General features: G+C 39.1%; 1 protein-coding gene across 1 annotated transcript in view; it reads right to left on the bottom strand.

The window, feature by feature from the left end:
- rmdn2 (regulator of microtubule dynamics 2) overlaps positions 1-17,374 on the bottom strand; it is a 52,346-nt gene that overhangs the window by 5,402 nt on the left and 29,570 nt on the right. Inside the window, exons 6-10 of the mRNA XM_015379905.1 lie at positions 6,625-6,700; positions 3,744-3,821; positions 1,780-1,878; positions 930-983; positions 768-848 (exon numbers count right to left, since the gene is read on the bottom strand). Coding sequence (XP_015235391.1) covers positions 768-848; positions 930-983; positions 1,780-1,878; positions 3,744-3,821; positions 6,625-6,700 — 388 coding nt within the window. The remainder of the gene's footprint in view (positions 1-767; positions 849-929; positions 984-1,779; positions 1,879-3,743; positions 3,822-6,624; positions 6,701-17,374) is intronic.

Below are 17,374 nucleotides of genomic sequence, written 5' to 3'. Positions count from 1 at the left end.
TTTTTCTCAGAATTCTGACCTTTTTTCTCAGAATTCTGACCTTAATCTCAGAATTCTGACTTTTTTCCCTCAGAATTCTGACTTTTTTTTCTAAGAATTCTGACTTTTTTCTCAATAGTGGCTTTTTTTCTCAGAATTCTGACTTTAATCTCAGAATTTTGGATTTTAATGTAGATTGACACCATGAAGGAAGAGATGTTGAAGCACTCAGTTTCACTGACAAAGATGTGAGTTGTTTGAGGTGGCCAGTGACACATTGGTGGAAAATGACGGAATTAGGCAACTTTTTTCGTGCCCGAGGGGTCCACTCATTAATGGAGGAGCAGAAGGTCATTAAAACAAGAGAGCTAGTCTCTAAAACAGACATGGCTATGGCTTGATGCTAACAAGTTTGTTAGCTGTCAGAATTCTGAGGAAAAAGTCAGAATTCTGAGAATAAAGTCAGAATTCTGAGATTAAAGTCAGAATTCTGAGAGAAAAAAAGTCAGAATTCTGACTTTTTCCCCATATTAAACTGAAATAAAATTAAAAAATGAGTTCACTTTTTTTTTTTTTCTCAGTGGCCCTAATCCTCTTCCGTACTGGCTGCAGGAAAAGGTGCTCGTACAAATGCACGAGGGCTGGATAAAAAAGCATGCCAAACATTTCAGATTTTTATTTGTAAAGAAGAAAATATGCAAAAACCGTGTATTGATTTGAAAGTGCAGTCGTTTTTCATCACAAGTTTTCTTTATCTGACTGAATATCTTGCAGCTGTCAGCATCTACCTCTTTGGATACGGTGTTCATGGAAGACGCTGCTTCACACATCTTCCTGGCCTTATAATTGTCGCCCAAAGCTTTGTAACACTGCAGCAGAGAAGAGAAGACACAATAAAGGCCATTTTGGTCCCACTTTAAAAACGAGACCTATAACCAACCCATACTGACCTTAGCCAGGAACACGTAGTTCAGCTTTGAGTAGGCGGGATGAATCTCTTCAACCTGCATTAAATAGGAATACAAGAATTTTTTTTATTTTAGAAGCAGTGAAGTCGTTCAGCAGCAAAACAGCATTTTTTTCGCAGTTTTACTACGGTTAGCTTCATCTAAAGATGCTGAACATAAAAAGAAGTAACCCGCCCCACCCTGACCCCACCTTCTCTAAACAAACCAGTGCTTGAATCATCATTGATTTATGAGAGAATCTGAATGGTGAACGTGCACTTTTAAGCAATCTGTGCACTTTTAATTCAGCTCCTAATCTCGCACCTCTTTTATTGTTTTTTTTTTCAGTTATAGGAATCATCTGTTCTAAAGTAGATGTACTCTAAATCTTCCGGCATGTTGTAGCAAGAGCCACTTCACCTAAACTGAAGGGCGAGACACCAGAAAGAAGCACGCTCAGGAATATTGGCCAGAAGCTAGAGTATTTTCTCTTCTGTATAAACAGTTGAAATGTTGGAACAAGGAGAATGCCTCTATGAAAAAAAACACAGATTATCCTTTAAAAACTAAGCACAGGAGCGACCTGGGGGCACGTTTTTACTCAGGAATCTGCGGTAAAATGCGTTTTATAATCAGAGCTCCCTCAAGAAAGCATGCAAACAGTACTGAAAAATAATAACTTATCCTAATTAAGAAGCATTTGAAACAACACAGGTGCAACTTTATCACCTTTATGACATTTTTAAAGCCTCATAAAGGCTCCCTTGCATGATAACTTGTCAAGCAATTTTACTATGTATATAAAAACATGGTTAGCTCATCGAATTGCTTGTTTTTATAACATAATGCGCACCTTCAGAAAATTCCTCATTGCATCTTCAATCGTGGCACTTGGAGGTTCTCCAAATAGCGTTGTTGCAACCTTCCTCTCAATCCAAGACAACTGAGCAACCTGGAAAAAGATCAGGTAAGTTTAAAAGACAACCCTTTCCATGGATTTGATACTAGCATCATAAAGGACAGGTAAACCAAGATACATCTGTTTCTTTAAGCATTTCTGGTAAAGATGTGTAAGAAATGTCTTTCTTTCTGTGGCAACATGTAAAAATATTTGAAAGAAATCAAGTTTTTAATCTAAGTACATTTATTCATTGCAGGAATATTCCTATAACTGATTGATTTATTGATCTCACAGTGGAGAAATTTAGTTTGTACATCAGCTCAAATAGTCAAGGGAGAAGAAGAAGGTGCTAAAGGAAGAAAAATTAGCATGGGATATATATATATATAATATTTACAGTGTGCCCACATACGACAGCTTTTTTTAAATTTATTAATTTTTTTATAGTAGGCAGATATGGTATTCACTAATAGAAAAACATCCCAAAAGTAAACATAATAAAATAGAGAAAGAAGGAAAGGAAAACTCAGAACCGACGTAACAGGCTGCTGCATGCACAGCGCCATCTTGAAAACTCCTTGTGTGACTCCAAAATAAATGTAAATGGTTTTTTTCTCCCCTACATTTAATCATTTTTATGATATCCTGTAACTGTGTACTCCACCTTATCCTCACTCATAATAATAGAGTTTAAAACGGCTACAGCTGGACCTCTGTTGGACGAGGAAAGTGAAGAGGATGGATGGATGGTCAAGTATTTAAAAAAAAATTTCATTTTAGGTAACAGAAGCGAAGAGTGGCCAGATCTTCATCACAGCTATTAGAGAGTTTATTCATGTTAGAAACATATCTAATGAAAATATAGAAGTTTGCTAAAAAAGATCTGACATTTAAACCCTGAACTGTCAGCTTTGATCAAATGAGACTAAAACAGCCATTCTGCCTAAAAGATGAGAAATGTTAGATGAGCTGTTAAATAAATCATGAATCCAGTTAGTTGTGTGTTTATGTCTCCATTTATAGTTTAAAGTAACAACCGTTTGCTTTTAATATCCCTTTATAATAAAGTTGGATTGAACAGGAACAAATACTGTATGTGGTTTGAAACAAGGGAAAAAAATACCTCACATCCTTAAGTAAGGAGGAGGAGCTGTGATGCTGTGGGCCTATAGTTTTCCCCCAAAGATTTTGGAAAACTAAAACTAAATAATAAAAAAAAAAAAATGGAGGACATGACCCTAAACTCTGGATGATGAAGAGGAGATTACACGCATTCCTAAACCAAAAGGAGGGTTGTGCAAAATATTATCTACAAGAGCTGGAATGAGTGTTTTGGTAAAAACCAGTTTTTTTTATTTCAATGCAAATTCTTTTACTTAAACCAACAGATTTTTCTAAAAATTTTGGTTTCATATATTATATTTTTTGTCATTACCATTCTGAAGAGTTTCTAAGAGAAACGGGCCTTTGTGTCACATCGGATTTATACCCCAACAGAAGGTCTTGATTAACCATGAAAAAGTTTCTCCACATTTTAACTAAGTCATTCTGGAAAACAGCTCAGTATGAAAAAAAACATATATATCTGATGAGACATTATTGCCAAATATAACAACAGTGACTGTGCCTGAAAGACATAGCGTGATGACCATAAAAACAGGCTTTATCAGAATCAAAAACAACCAGCAGAACGGAAACGAAAAGGAGAAAGAAAAGAAACAGGATGAAGCTATCATTCCGTGCAAATCACAGAGGGAAAAACAAATCCCTAAGAGAGCCTAAACAGTGGCAATGAGGGGAGGGGACCATGGTGGGTTAGCATGGGGAGGGGGGGGACACTGGAGCAGGACAACAGAAATTTTTAAATTCTGTCTTTCTGGGCTCAGAATGGAGCGAAAAAAGGAGGCATCACATACGGCGTAGCACCAGCGGCCAAGCAGGTAGTAAGACAGGGGGTCCTGCGGCTTCAGCTCGATGGCTTTATCCAGATGATCCTGGGAGAGGAGACAGAAACAGACCGTTTTCACTGTTGATTCATGATCCAGCTGCTGTTTTTACTGCCGTCTGTCCTGACCTGATCTGTCCTGCTTCACCAACCCACAAGTATTTCATAAACACCTCTCACACACGCAAACCTGTTGGAGCTGTGCACCCCTGCTGTCACAGACCCTCCCTTCCCCTTTTCCACTCCCTGGCTCTTTGAGGAGCTTTTTTCCCCCCCTTTTTTTTATCCAATCTGCCCTCTCCAGTTCCCTATCTCTCGCTCATTCACCTGTCAAGAGCTCTGAAGGTACACAGTGTTTGGCAAAGCTGCTGACAAAAGATAAAATGCTACGTGCTGTTGTTCCATGCTTCTGCTTATGTAAGCTGCTGTCTGTAGGAGGGGCTTCGCACCTTAAGGGATAAAAGCATAATTTCCTGCTCCTTTTCAAGAAAGATGACAGTTGGTGTATTATACATGTTCTGTTTACACTCCGTTGAAGTATTCAAATCTTTTTCCTCAGTAATATTTTGGCACTTGACAACAATAAACTTCAATATAGTCAACAATACTTCTTCAATATATAGTCGGCCTCAGCAGATGGCCTCTCACACCGAGTCTGATTCTGCTGGAGATTTCTTCCTGTTAAAAGGGAGTTTTTCCTCTCCACTGTCGCTACAAGCATGCTTAGTGTGAGGGATTGCATTCGAGTCAATAAGTCGATGCAATCACCTAGTTTTAGTCTTAGATAGAAAACTTTGAATCAATTTGATTGTATGATGTGTCGAACTGTAAAGTGCCTTGAAATGACATGTTATGTGAATTGATGCTATAGAAATAAACTGAATTGAATTGAGTATATTGTATTAGGGTTTTTAGGCACAGAGTAGAGCAGAATACTGAAGTTCTTTTTCTTTTTTCAACGTTGGTATCTGTATTTAAAGTTTTTTTTCCAGCTGGCACCCCTAAATAAAATCTGCTATCCTTCCAGGACGGACCTACATTAACTTCATTAATCTGAATAAAAGGATCCCCACATCATGATGCTGCCACCAACATGTATCACTATGAGGGGGTAAAGATAAAATGTGGTGTTAGTTTTCCAACAAGCCCTCACATTACTGCATCCTTCACCTGTCCGCCAATCTTTCCCTAATATTATCTTAAAAATCTCTGAGGAGCAGCTGTCTTATAATTACTCACATGATGACTCAATTTAATAGTAAGAAGGCTTTTTAAGAGCCAAATACATTCTGGCTTTTATTTAGCGGCCAAAGCCGCAAATGTTAAAAGTACTGCACCCACATACAGAGACTGGCAAACACAAAAGTTACACAAATACATGAAACACATGCAAAAGGAAAATGCTGCAAAGAAGATAAAATAAAGAGCAGCAATAATGCTGCAAATACAAAACCTGTTGAAAGAATAAATGGTGCTAACAGAATAACACACAATACACATGCAAAGTAAAATTGCTGCACCAAGGATCTGCAAACTGGCTTTGCATAATGCTCCTGACCACTAGGGGGAGACAATCTAGGACTGCAAACAATTATCTTGCTAATCGATTAATCTGTGGATAATTTTTTTCGATTAATCGATTAATAATCAGATTGTAAAAGGTACCTTAAAGGAGATTTTATAAGGAATTTAAACCAGTTGAAGCTAAATTCATGCCACTTAAGGGGTTCTTGACAGAGCTCTATCACAGTTTTAAAAAAAAAGGTTTTTATTTAAAGGTTTTTATATTTCCTCTCGTCTCCCTCTAGTGGTCTGGAGCTTTTGCATTATTCTGAGCTAGTTTAGAGCTTTCCTTAACTTGGAGTTATTTTTACTAGTTGCAGCATTTTTACCTTCCATGTATTATGTGTTTGTATGTAAGAATCATTTCTGTGTATGCAGGGCGTTTGCATTTACCTCTCTCGATGTTCTGTGATTGCAGCATTTCTCATTTGCATGTGTTTTGGGTATTCATATAAATTCTGTCATCTAAATTTTTTATTTGTAGTGCATTTATGCATTTTGCAGTATGTTTGTACCTCTCGACCACTGTGAAAAGGGGACCAAAAAAACTCAACAACAAATTCATACAATGGATTCAAGAATCTTATCTGCATAACAATATTTCAAACACCATCTATTCTATCTTACGGAAGAGGATTAGGGCCACTGAAAAAAAAAAAAGTTAACTGATTTTTTTAATTTTATTTCAGTTTAATATGGAAAAATGTCAGAATTCTGACTCTTTTCTCAGAATTCTGATTTTAATCTCAGAATTCTTACTTTTTTCCTCAGAATTCTGACAGCTAACAAACATGTTAGCATCATGCCATAGCCATGTCTGTTTTAGAGACTAGCTCTCTTGTTTTAACGACCTTCTGCTCCTCTATTAATGAGGGGACCCCTCGGGCACGTAAAAAGTTGCCTAATTCCGTCATTTTCCACTAATGTCTCACTGGCCACCTCAAACAACTCACATCTTTGTCAGTGAAGCTGAGTGCTCCACATCTCTTCCTTCATGGTGCCCATCTACATTAAGATCCAAAATTCTGAGATTAAAGTCAGAATTCTGAGAAAAAAGTCAGAATTCTGAGATTAAACAGATTTTTCCCATGTTAAACTGAAATAAAATGTAAAAATCAGTTAACTTCTTAATCCTCTTCCATTCTTTCTTTTCTCACTATAAGCATTTTTTTTGTTCTATCAAATAAAGCTCTATTAAAAAAAAAAAAAAAACTCTTAATGGCTATAAATAATGTGAAAAAATTAAAAACTATTAAATTAATGAATAGGATACTTCAGGTGTACACTACCTTAAAGATATAACCGTTCTTTATCTTGTTTTGGATTGTATCGTACTCTGCCATGATTCCACACATGATGGCGTACCTGTGAAGACAGAATAATACAATTAAGAAAACAGCTGTTTAAGCTGCCGTTTATTCCAAATAAGGTGTTAAACATCACAAGAAGAAAATAAGAAAACTAAATATTACAAACAAAATAAGACCTAAAACTGAAACGATATGTGTTGCTCCTTAAATTATTCATATAATCTTTTATGGGGAAGCTTCTACTGAACGTCCAGATTCTTTTTTTACCCCCCAACATCTGACACACCCATTCAGTTTTTATTTTTAAGACTAAAAGTAAATTTTACCAACAATGCTGCAACCACATTTTCCAAATATCCAACTTAGAAGCATGTAGTTTTACAATATAGGGATTCAGTTTATTTTTATTTGCTTTACAGCCGTACAGAGCTTTCGTCTACGTCGTCTTTTATAATTTTGCCCTTATTCAAAAACGATAAGGAAAAAAAATTTCACAGATTTAGCAGAACTGATCACTGCATCAACCAGTGGAAACGCAGACAGGTTAGCGGAAACTCATTCATCTTCAACAATGGTTAATGAGCTTCCTTCAACTGTAAGGATTTTGCAAATATATATTTAACTGCGACACCATTGCTGTTGATTACAATAAATATACTGTTTAGGACTAACTCTGATTTTCCAGACAGTTCCCTTCCTTTTCCATTGCATAATGTCTGAACAACTCTCCATGAGCTGCAGCATCCGAGCCACTGGAAGAAACACACCTGGTGAAAGCATTAAGGGACGTCCATTCAATAGGCCAAATATAGAGATACGGAGCGTAAAAACATATGACACTTAAAATATTACATCCTGGAAGGATGGGACATCCGAGGCATTCCTTTCTGACTGAACTACTGACGTACGCCAATATTATGATGAGATGGTTAGGAATAATCAGCAACTCCTAATAACAGACATCCGTCATTAAGAGCTGGGACATGTAGAGATATTCGTCAGCAGCTCTGCCTTCAAGCTTTTTCCTCTGACTCATAAATGATCACAAAAAAAAGAAAATAGAACCCACCGAACTAGTTACTAGATAAGATTAGAAGCATTAATCTGCCTAACCTGAAGCTGCCGGTTTCCTATTAAACACTGCCTTACTGAATAAACAGATGGAGGGGAAGCTAAGGATCATTTCAGATTTGATGAAAGCTGAAAGCTTGATGGGGAAAAGCGCAGCTTCTGAAAAAGACAAAATCGCTTACAACATGAATGATGAGGTACGGTACGGTCGTATCCAGAGGAATGACATGACTCGAGTCAGAATGGAGTCATTCATTTTATAGTAAGACTATCAAAAATGTTCAGAGACTTGTGAATTACACTTTTACACTAATGAGTCAGGATTTGAACTGGAATTCAACATGAACACCAAAAATATACAGTTTTAAAAATGCATATCATTTGAAAAGTGTCCATCAATACTTTGTGTCCCTCATCCCACAATAATAAATGTTATTTTGGGGGACTTATAAATTTACAAACTACTCATAAAAAAGCGAACCTGAATTAAAAAATAGGATTAAAAACAAAGATCTTTGTCTGACATTTGAAGCAGCATAAAGAATGGAGAATAGACTTTATTTAAATTGGTCCTATTACCAAATGTTCATAAGCATGCCTTGCTTAAAATAGACATGTAAGGACTTGAAATTCAATTTCATACTCGGGACTTGCTTTGAGGGTTACCTGTCATGACTTCAGACACATCAGGACACATCATAAAAACCCTTCTGAACAACTTGACTGACTTTGCTTGATTCCTGACTCTGAAGTTGAGGATAAAGATTTGAGTCTTACTTGAAAACTACAAAATTATGACTCCATCACACTGCTTCGCCATATCATATTAAACACTGCAGTGCAGAAAAACTGGATGTTTGCCCCTGATTTCATCTCTAATTTGAACACTAGTTGACCTGTATACTTTGTATAACTAGTTGTCCACATTTATATATATTAGGGATGGAACGGTTTATGAAAACCGTCCGAACCGTTCGGTTCGAACCGTTCGGTTCGACTGTCTCGGTTCGGTTTGCGTGTCTTGCGTTCGGTTCATGCGCTGCTCCTTTTTCTCATAGGCGAAGCGTGTACACTCCAGAGCAGAAGGTGGCGGTACTGCGAACAAAGCCAACCACCAGTAGTAAACAAGAAGAAGAAGCGAAGCAGCGTAGCCGGGTGTAACAGAAAAAAAATCAGTTGTTGTGGAGAATTGTGTGGGTATGGCGAGTGGGAAAGAACAGGAGTTGGAAGACGCGCCAGCAGCACTTTATAGGTCTGCTGTATGGGACCACTTTGCATTTAGAGTGACCTACGATGACGGCGGAAAGAAAGTTGTGGATAAAAGTGCAACAGTGTGCAAGCATTGTGCAACACGTTTTGTTTACGCTAACAGCAACATGACCAACATGTCAGGCTAACAATCAACATATACCGACATAAATCGTGAACCGAACCGTGGATTTTGTGAACCGTTCCACCCCTAATGTATGTATGTATATATATAATTATTAGTGGTAGACCATTATCGGCATTAATATGCTGCATTAATTGGGAGATTAAGAAATTTCGCCATTAATCTATTCTCAAACTTGGGTTGGGATACTAAAGATGACTTTCACATTGATTTTGTGGTGCGTTTCCCAGCAGGTATGTAACTCACACTGGAACCAAGGTTCAGTCGCGAAGCTCTTTATTTACGCAATACAAAAACATTCCAAAAAAGTTAAAAACAATCCACTGGACCATCTTTCCAAGTTTTAAGACGTTTCGCTTCCCATCCAGGAAGCTTTTTCAATTCAAAATGTCAGAATTAGAGTTTAGTTCCAAGTTTTACAGAGTAACCCAAACAAAGCCATGTTTTGACTTTGAAAACATGCAAATTGAACCAGTTAACCTGCAATCCTGGTCTATGCCTCTGAAAGGGAGGAGTCGTTAGGGACATTGTTGGCCCGGCTGACCAGGCGAGATTTTTTGGTCCCCTGCATAGTGATGGGGATTTAGATGAGCGATAGAGTTGATAGGAAGAAAATATGACAAAATAAAAGATAATTTAACCCAAAACTCAGCAACAACTTAAGGCATACAACTTCCCAACTTCTTTAACACACTGAGGTGAAATAGGGGAACCACCATGCATCAAATAAACATCAAGGTTACCATCAGTATTCCAACTTAATGGAAGATCTACAACAATGAGACAAATTCTACCTCAAATGACCCAGAAAGGCAAACATCAACAGATTACCTGTGGGCTACAGTGAATAAAACGACGTGTTTATTTTCTTAAGGCAGCACAGGATGAGCCCACACAGCCACTGGCTGGTGCTCCGTGAGTTTACAACATCACAACAGATACTATCTGTTACTAGCAGCGCGGCCTTGCTTCCAATAAAAACAGAGAGCTGGATATAAAGGTTTTAAACAAATCTGTCTCCTGTAATTAAATTATTACATAGTTGTTTTATCCTAGGCCTCAATGTGTTAATCCTGGTTTCTGCTCTTTGTATACAAGTAGCTTAAGGTCCCTGTAAGTACTGAGCTTTTACTTAGCAACAACATTATTTTACCTTTTAAACTGTAGCTAAAGAAACAATTTCCATCAAGAAATGTATTAAATTTAGATCTAATATAATTTCAAAAAGAAGTGATAGATAAACGTCTTTTCAATTGGATAAATCACAAGTTAACAAACAGAGGGTACGGAGAGTATTGAGACCTCGGAGCGGCAGCCTAGTGGTTAGGGTATAGGGCTTTGAATCCTCAGGTAATAAAGAGGTAAATTTCTCCAATATGAGATCAATAAAGTTAAATTATTATAATAAAAAAAAAAATCTCATTCTTTGTTTCATTGCAGGCATTTGCTAATATCAAAAAAGTTTATTTTATTTCTCAATGTACACTCGGCACCAAATCTTGACAGAAAAAAAAACAAACAAAAAGCATAAATGTAGAAATTTTTGCGAACTTATTGAAAAAGAAAGACTGATACATCACATCATCATTAGTATTCAGACCCTTTGCGCTGACACATTTAACCCACATGCTGTCCATTTCTTCTGATCCTCTTTAGATGGTTCTGCTCCTTCATTGGAGTCCAGCTTTGTTTAATTAAACTGATTGGACTTGATTGGGAAAGGCACACACCTGTTTATATAGGACCTTTCAGCTCGAAGTGCATGTCAGAGCAAATGAGAATCATGGGGTTGAAGGAACTGCCCAAGGAGCTCAGAGACAGAATTGTGGCAAGATCTGGTCAAGGCTACAAAAGAATTTCTGCAGCACTGAAGGTTCCTAAGGGCACAGTGGCCTCCATAATCCCTAAATGGAAAAAGTTTGGGACAACCAGGACTCTTTTTAGACCTGGCTGTCCAGCCAAACTGAGCAATCGTTGGAGAAGAGCCTTGGTGAGAGAGGTAAAGAAGAATCACTGTGACTGAGCTCCACAGATAGAGTAGGGAGATGGAAGAAAGTCAACTATCACTGCAGCCCTCCATTAGTCAGGGCAGAGTGGTGGGACAGAAGCCTCTCCTCAGTACAAGACATATAAAAGCCTGCACAGTCTGCCAAAAAACACAAGGAGGACTCCCAGACCAAGAGAATGAAGATTCTCCGGGCTGATGAGGCCAAGATTGAACTTTTTGGCGTCAATTCTAAGAGGTATGAGGAGAAAACCAGACACTGCTCATAACCTGTCCAATAGAATCCCAACAGTGAAACATGGAGGTGGCAGCATCATGCTATGGGGATGTTTTTCAGCTGCAGGGACAGGACGACTGGTTGCAATTAAAGGAAAGATTAATGCGACCAAGTACAGAGATATCCTGGAAGAAAACCTTTTCCAAAGAGCTCAGGACCTCAGACTGTGCCACGGTTCACCTCCCAACAAGACAATGACCCTTAGCACACAGCTAAAATAACGAAGGACTGGCTTGGGAAGAACTCAGTGACCATTCCTAACTGGCCCAGCCAGAGCCCTGACCTAAACCCAATTGATCATCTCTGGAGAGACCTGAAAATGGCTGTCCAGTAATCCTCACCATCCAGCCTGAAAGACCTGGAGAATATCTGCAAAGAAGATTGGTACAGGATCCCCAAATCCAGGTGGGAAAAACTTGTTGCATCATTCCCAAGAAGACTCATGGCTGTACAAGCTCAAAAGTGCTTCTACTTAATACTGAGCAAAGGGTCTGAATACTTATGATGATGTAATATTTCAATTTAAATTTTGTTTCCGTCAAGATGGGGTGCTGTACAATAATAAGAAAATAAATGTTCTCACTTAATTTATTTTAGCAAATGGCTTTAATGAAACAAAGAGTGAAAAATTTAAAGGTGTTGAATACGTTCTGTACAAACTGTATATTTGAAGAAAGCTTTATCAGGTGGTCATAGTTTTCTTTAATCATTTTATCAAACATACGTTTGTCTAATCTGTAGAATTTATTGTCACCACTCTTAAAAACATTAATACCAAATTATAAGAAACTGTCTCCATGTCCTGATAAAAATGTTTATTTCAAGAGCTTTTTGATTTGTATATATACATTTTATTTTAATAACAAAAAAAAAGAGCATAACTATAGAGCGGATGTAAAGAAAACCTTTCTCAGATTACCCTAAATAAAATCCAATACCACCAGCGAGTAAACAGTTCACTTGTATGTACTTTAAATTCAGTTTAAATCCACCTGTACTTTGAAGGCTTTAAATTTTTGCTGCAGATATTGAAACACCTAGCCGGTGCAGATTGAACACATCGTCAGTGAAGGACCCAGGGTCATAGGGTGTTTCGGGTCTTTGATCTTCAGACACCCTCGTCTGGGCAACCCAATCGGGGTTGATCAGGCCCCAGTTTGTGTTCAAGCAGCACGCTACTCCACGCGTCTTCCATCTTGATCCACAGACACCTTGAGGCTCGGGCATCGGGTGGATATTTTTTTAGTGCGGGCGGGTAGTTGGTGATTTTTTTTATGCGTGTCTATTGTTATGGACATCAGAAATGTTATATTAATCAGGCACTGTCTGGGGTCACCCTTGTTGTAGCTTAAAGCCCTGCTGGCAGTGTGGGCTTCCCTCCAAAAAGGCCACAGTCAGTGCATACACGTCTGCTGCAGTGTTAATGGCGCTGCTCTGCAGCGCAGCGTACTATAGCCTATTACTTGATGTGATAACGGGTCGGGTTGCGGGTTAAATATCAACGGGTCGGGTTTGGATTTGAATTGAAGATATCCGCGGGTGACGGGTCGCGTTCGGTAGTCATCCTAACGGGTTCGGGCGGGTGCGGGTTGGTAAAACTCGACCCGTGCAGGACTCTAGCCTCTGAAGTCCACTTCTATTGGCTCACAGCGGGCCCTCCATCCACGGCATCTGCATGCCTCAATCAGCTCAAGATACTCTACCTTCTTCCTTTCATGAGCCTCCTCCATCCTGTCTTCCCAGGGGACTGTAAGCTCCAGTAACACGACTTGCTTAGTCGAGTCAGATGTTAAGACTAGATCTGGTCTAAGTAACGTCCTTGCAATGTGCTCTGGGAACTTTAGCTGCCTTCCGAGGTCCACATGCAACTGCCAATCCCGAGCCATGGCTAGCAGTCCAGATGTGCCCTTACCTGCTCTCTCAGGTTTCTTTCCTGCCCTGACAAAGAAGATATTGTTCCTCAAAGGGGACTGGTGCTTTGACTCCAGGATTCCAGTGCAGATGGTGTCTGCTACTGCCTTCAACACCTGGTTATGGCGCCACGTTTACCTTCCCTCTCCCAGTCTTTTAGGGCAACAGCTCAGGATGTGCTCCAGGGAACCATCTGCCGGGCACAGAGGGCATGTTGGTGCTTCTTCAAGGCCCCAGGTATAAAGGTTAGATGGACTTGGAAGGACATCATACCCTGAATGGATCAGGAACTTAAGTCTTGCTGGTTCATACTTCCGTAGTTCTGTCCAGGTGATGTTCCGGGTGGACACATGGTTCCAATTGGACCAAGCTCCTTGCTGGCGCATTGCCACCATCCTACTTTCGCGTTCCTCCTCCACGAATGCACGAATCTCTCCCTGTATCATCTGTCATCGCTCTTGTCCTCGGGCTTGGTGGTAGTGTGGCTTTGTATGGCTATCTAGATCGGCTCGTCCAACTGCTAAAGAGCCAACTAAGACGCCATGTCTCAGTCTTGCTTCTGCTTGGTTGACTGCCTGTTGTGCTCGCCATTTCCTCCCAGTTCTGACTGTGATGCCGGCAGAAGAGACTCTGGCATCAGCAGAGTCTCTGTAAAGCAACACCTTTAAGGCTTTAAATTTTTGCTGCAGAACATTGGCCAAAAAAAATCCAAAAGACCAAGGAAGACAGCGGTCAGGTCAGGAAAATAACTGTGGAAAATTAATATATAAATACAAATTATATACTTTTGCCATTGGGCCCTCAGACCAGTAGCAGTGAATACTTGACTAATTAAAATACGACCAATGCTACGATTGTGCTTTAATTCATAAAAAAACATTTAAGTTTGAGTCCAAACACTAAAAAAAATTCAAGTGGAATGAAATCATCACAAGATGACTTTTGTTAGTATCTGAATAAAATTCAGTTTAATGAGTCATTTAATGAGTTCTGTTTTAGAAAATGTTTCCTTGGGAAGATATTCTTCATGTTTCCATTTAGTGAGATCATTAATATCTGGTGTGACTCAAAGCAATAAAGTGGTAGCAAGAAAAAACACAACCTATACCGGAGATGAAGAGTAATCATCACTGGGAAAAAACATTGCTAAAGTGAGAAGAGTAGGCAAATTAGGAAACGCTTAGGGTGACTCGTATCAGACATAAAGGCAATCATAATGTTGAAGCTGCAACTAAGCCATATTTTAAACATGAATACTTCATTGTTCAGGTAGTTTAGTTACATGCAAGGAGGGGACTTGGTGAAACTTTGCTCTTATGCAACAAATAGAAGAGACACAGATTGTAGGAGGAGGAGATAGGATGTACATTGTAGAGGTGTGTCTAGCCTCAGGGCCCAAACTGCTGCAGTTTGTCTTCGCCTTTTAACTGTGCTGAAACACTATCCAACAGGGTCTGTCTAACAAGTCAATGAAAGGGGAAAAGATGAGGCCAGGACAGCAATTTTATTGCGTAAAGTTTCAGCAAATGTTCCTCCAACATCTCACAGAAATCCTCTTGTCTAACGGGCAAAAACAAAGAGCCCAAAGAGACAGGTGGTTAGCAGAAACATCAGATAGATTTCAGCCCTCAAATCCAAACATGAGCAACTCATCAAGAAGCAGAGTGAGCCAGATGAGACTCCAGGCTAAAACTTGTACAGAAACAGAGCAAGGAACTGCCAAATCTGTCAAGACGGTGTGTCAGGGTATGTGACGTTTGCTGGCACAATTAGCTCAGGGCGAAAATAAAGCAGCATAGATTTCTTCGCTGTCGTTCTGTGGGTCCGACTGTCGCAGAGATGGACGAGGTGCTTTATTCAGCAGCAGAAAACAAGGTGCAGCGGCGGCACTTGTGACAGAAAGCGGTCTAAAATAGACCGACTTTCTTAACTCCACTCCTCAAACAAACTAGATCCATTCTCTTAATCCGCTGCCTTTTGTATCATCATCAAATCAATACATTTAGGGATTTACATGGGCTGCATGCATTTACTTGTTGATTGAGCAAATAGTGCCTCCACAGCTTATTGCACCAAAAGTTCCTCCATAAGCACTGTTAGAACCACTATAGGAAAATAATATCTGTATTTAACAGCATGTGTTTGGGTGTTCTTTAGTGTGCATTACAAGCTGTTACTCTGCAATTTTGCAATATTGTGCAAGCAGGAAATTTTGTCTGCAAAGTTTGACAACTATGGTAATGCATTTCCACCAAGATGCTGGGAGTATAAAGCCCCCCCCTCTGAGAAAGACCTCAGGTGACCTACTGATCATGCAAAACCTGTTTGTTCAAATGAAGCTTTACAAAGAGCTTGCAAGTCTTTTAGTTTTATAAAAGAACATCTGAGCTTAATCGGCAAGATGAGACGCAGGAGTGGTAGAAAGCCAGAACAGCAGCACCGTTCACAGTTGCTGCTACACTAAGATCATCAAAGCAGGTTTGTTCAGAAAGTCCTCCTCACCCAGTCTATTAAGCTGTCACTCCCATTTACTCTATGAACATAGATCTACAGCCATTTTTACTAACAGTGCAAATTCTAAGGTGATTGCTGATATACTTCCTACTTGGCAAGAGCCATTACAATACTCCTCATGCTTTTATATTTAGTCTAATCTCGTTTTAGGTGTATATTGATGGGGAGGTTAAACCCTATCCATGTTAGTCATTCTAGCAGCGGAGGAGGAAGTGACTTGCAGCACATTTAAAAAAAAGTGTGACAAGCTGAACTACATTCACAAGGAAGCGTGTGACAAGTTTTCTCACGGCATCTGTGCTCTAAGTAAACACTTACCTCCAACATAAACTTCCTTTCAACATCTGGCACCGCTCCTCCTTTCCCACGCTCCTCCCTTCTACCTAATATCACCTGTTCACTCAAGTTGGACACTTTGGGTGCTTTATTTAAGAATCCAACTAATTCCTTTAGTAAAAATGAGATTTACCATTAAGCTTCCTTAAAGCGGTTTCTCTTTATCATACTAAACAAGCACAGCTTTGTGTTTGGTTTTGGCATCTCAGGTGGCGCTGAGTCCAGTTGTTAACAAGTGGACTGAGAAAACAAGGCTTCAGCCTCCTGGTAAAGCTTTGTCTATGAAAATGAAAGAAAACTGCAGAATGCCAAAAGAAAAGGGGATTAATTTCAGGAATTTTCTGTCACATTTAGAATGAGGAAGTCTTTATGTTGTGTAAACAAGCAAATTATAAGCAGTCATGGTGCAAAGGCAGTTCTCCTAACCAACAATGCATTCATACAAGTAAAATACATCAGTACTAAAGCTCGTGGAACCACATGTACTAGTATCCAACTAGTACTAACACTTCTAAAAACCTAATTAATCTCTCACATTGTTTTGCTGGAGTTTCGGGTCAATTATCTTTGTTCAAGGTTGCGTTAAAGAGGGTTATAGACCTTTAACCATCACAGGTATCTCAATGTCCAACCAATGAATATTTAGATGTTTTGATACCTGAGGTATTTAAATAAAACTCAGATTTGTTTCCCAAGCTTGGGCGGTTTATTTGTGATTGTGAACACAGGAGCGGCACTACGGGTGTTTGCTGCATGCTTGTGCCAAACAATCTTGTTGCCAGATTTGCTTTGCATTGTTTGGATGTGGTAGAGAAAATGAGCTAAGAAGTCTTACACATGGGGAATAACATTACACCTGGAAACAAACTAATGACATAATTAAATTCTCCATATTTTTGATTAGCCTGGGATCTTCAACCCCCGACACACCCGACTAATGAACAGACTGGTTACTCTGGGTGGTAGTGATCAGTTTTGGTTTGTTTTTTTGGTTTGGTAGTTTTGGTTTGTTAAGTTAGAAAGAGTTCTAAGTTAACACAGGGTTCCTACAGCATAAAGCAAGTTAAATTCAAGACTTTTTAAGACATTTTAATGCCACTTGAAATAAAAATTTAGGACCAAATTTCACAAGAAACACAAGAAAAACCTGCTTGATAGATATAGAAATGACAGATATATTTTAACAATTATTTAACTGAATTCACAAACTTTGTTTTAGCAG

This window comes from Cyprinodon variegatus, unplaced genomic scaffold (genome assembly GCF_000732505.1).
Source record: "Cyprinodon variegatus isolate N-32 unplaced genomic scaffold, C_variegatus-1.0 Scaffold11, whole genome shotgun sequence".
Taxonomy (NCBI): domain Eukaryota; kingdom Metazoa; phylum Chordata; class Actinopteri; order Cyprinodontiformes; family Cyprinodontidae; genus Cyprinodon; species Cyprinodon variegatus.
The sequence above is the reverse complement of the archived record's forward strand: the minus strand, read 5'-3'. Positions and strand labels throughout refer to the sequence as shown.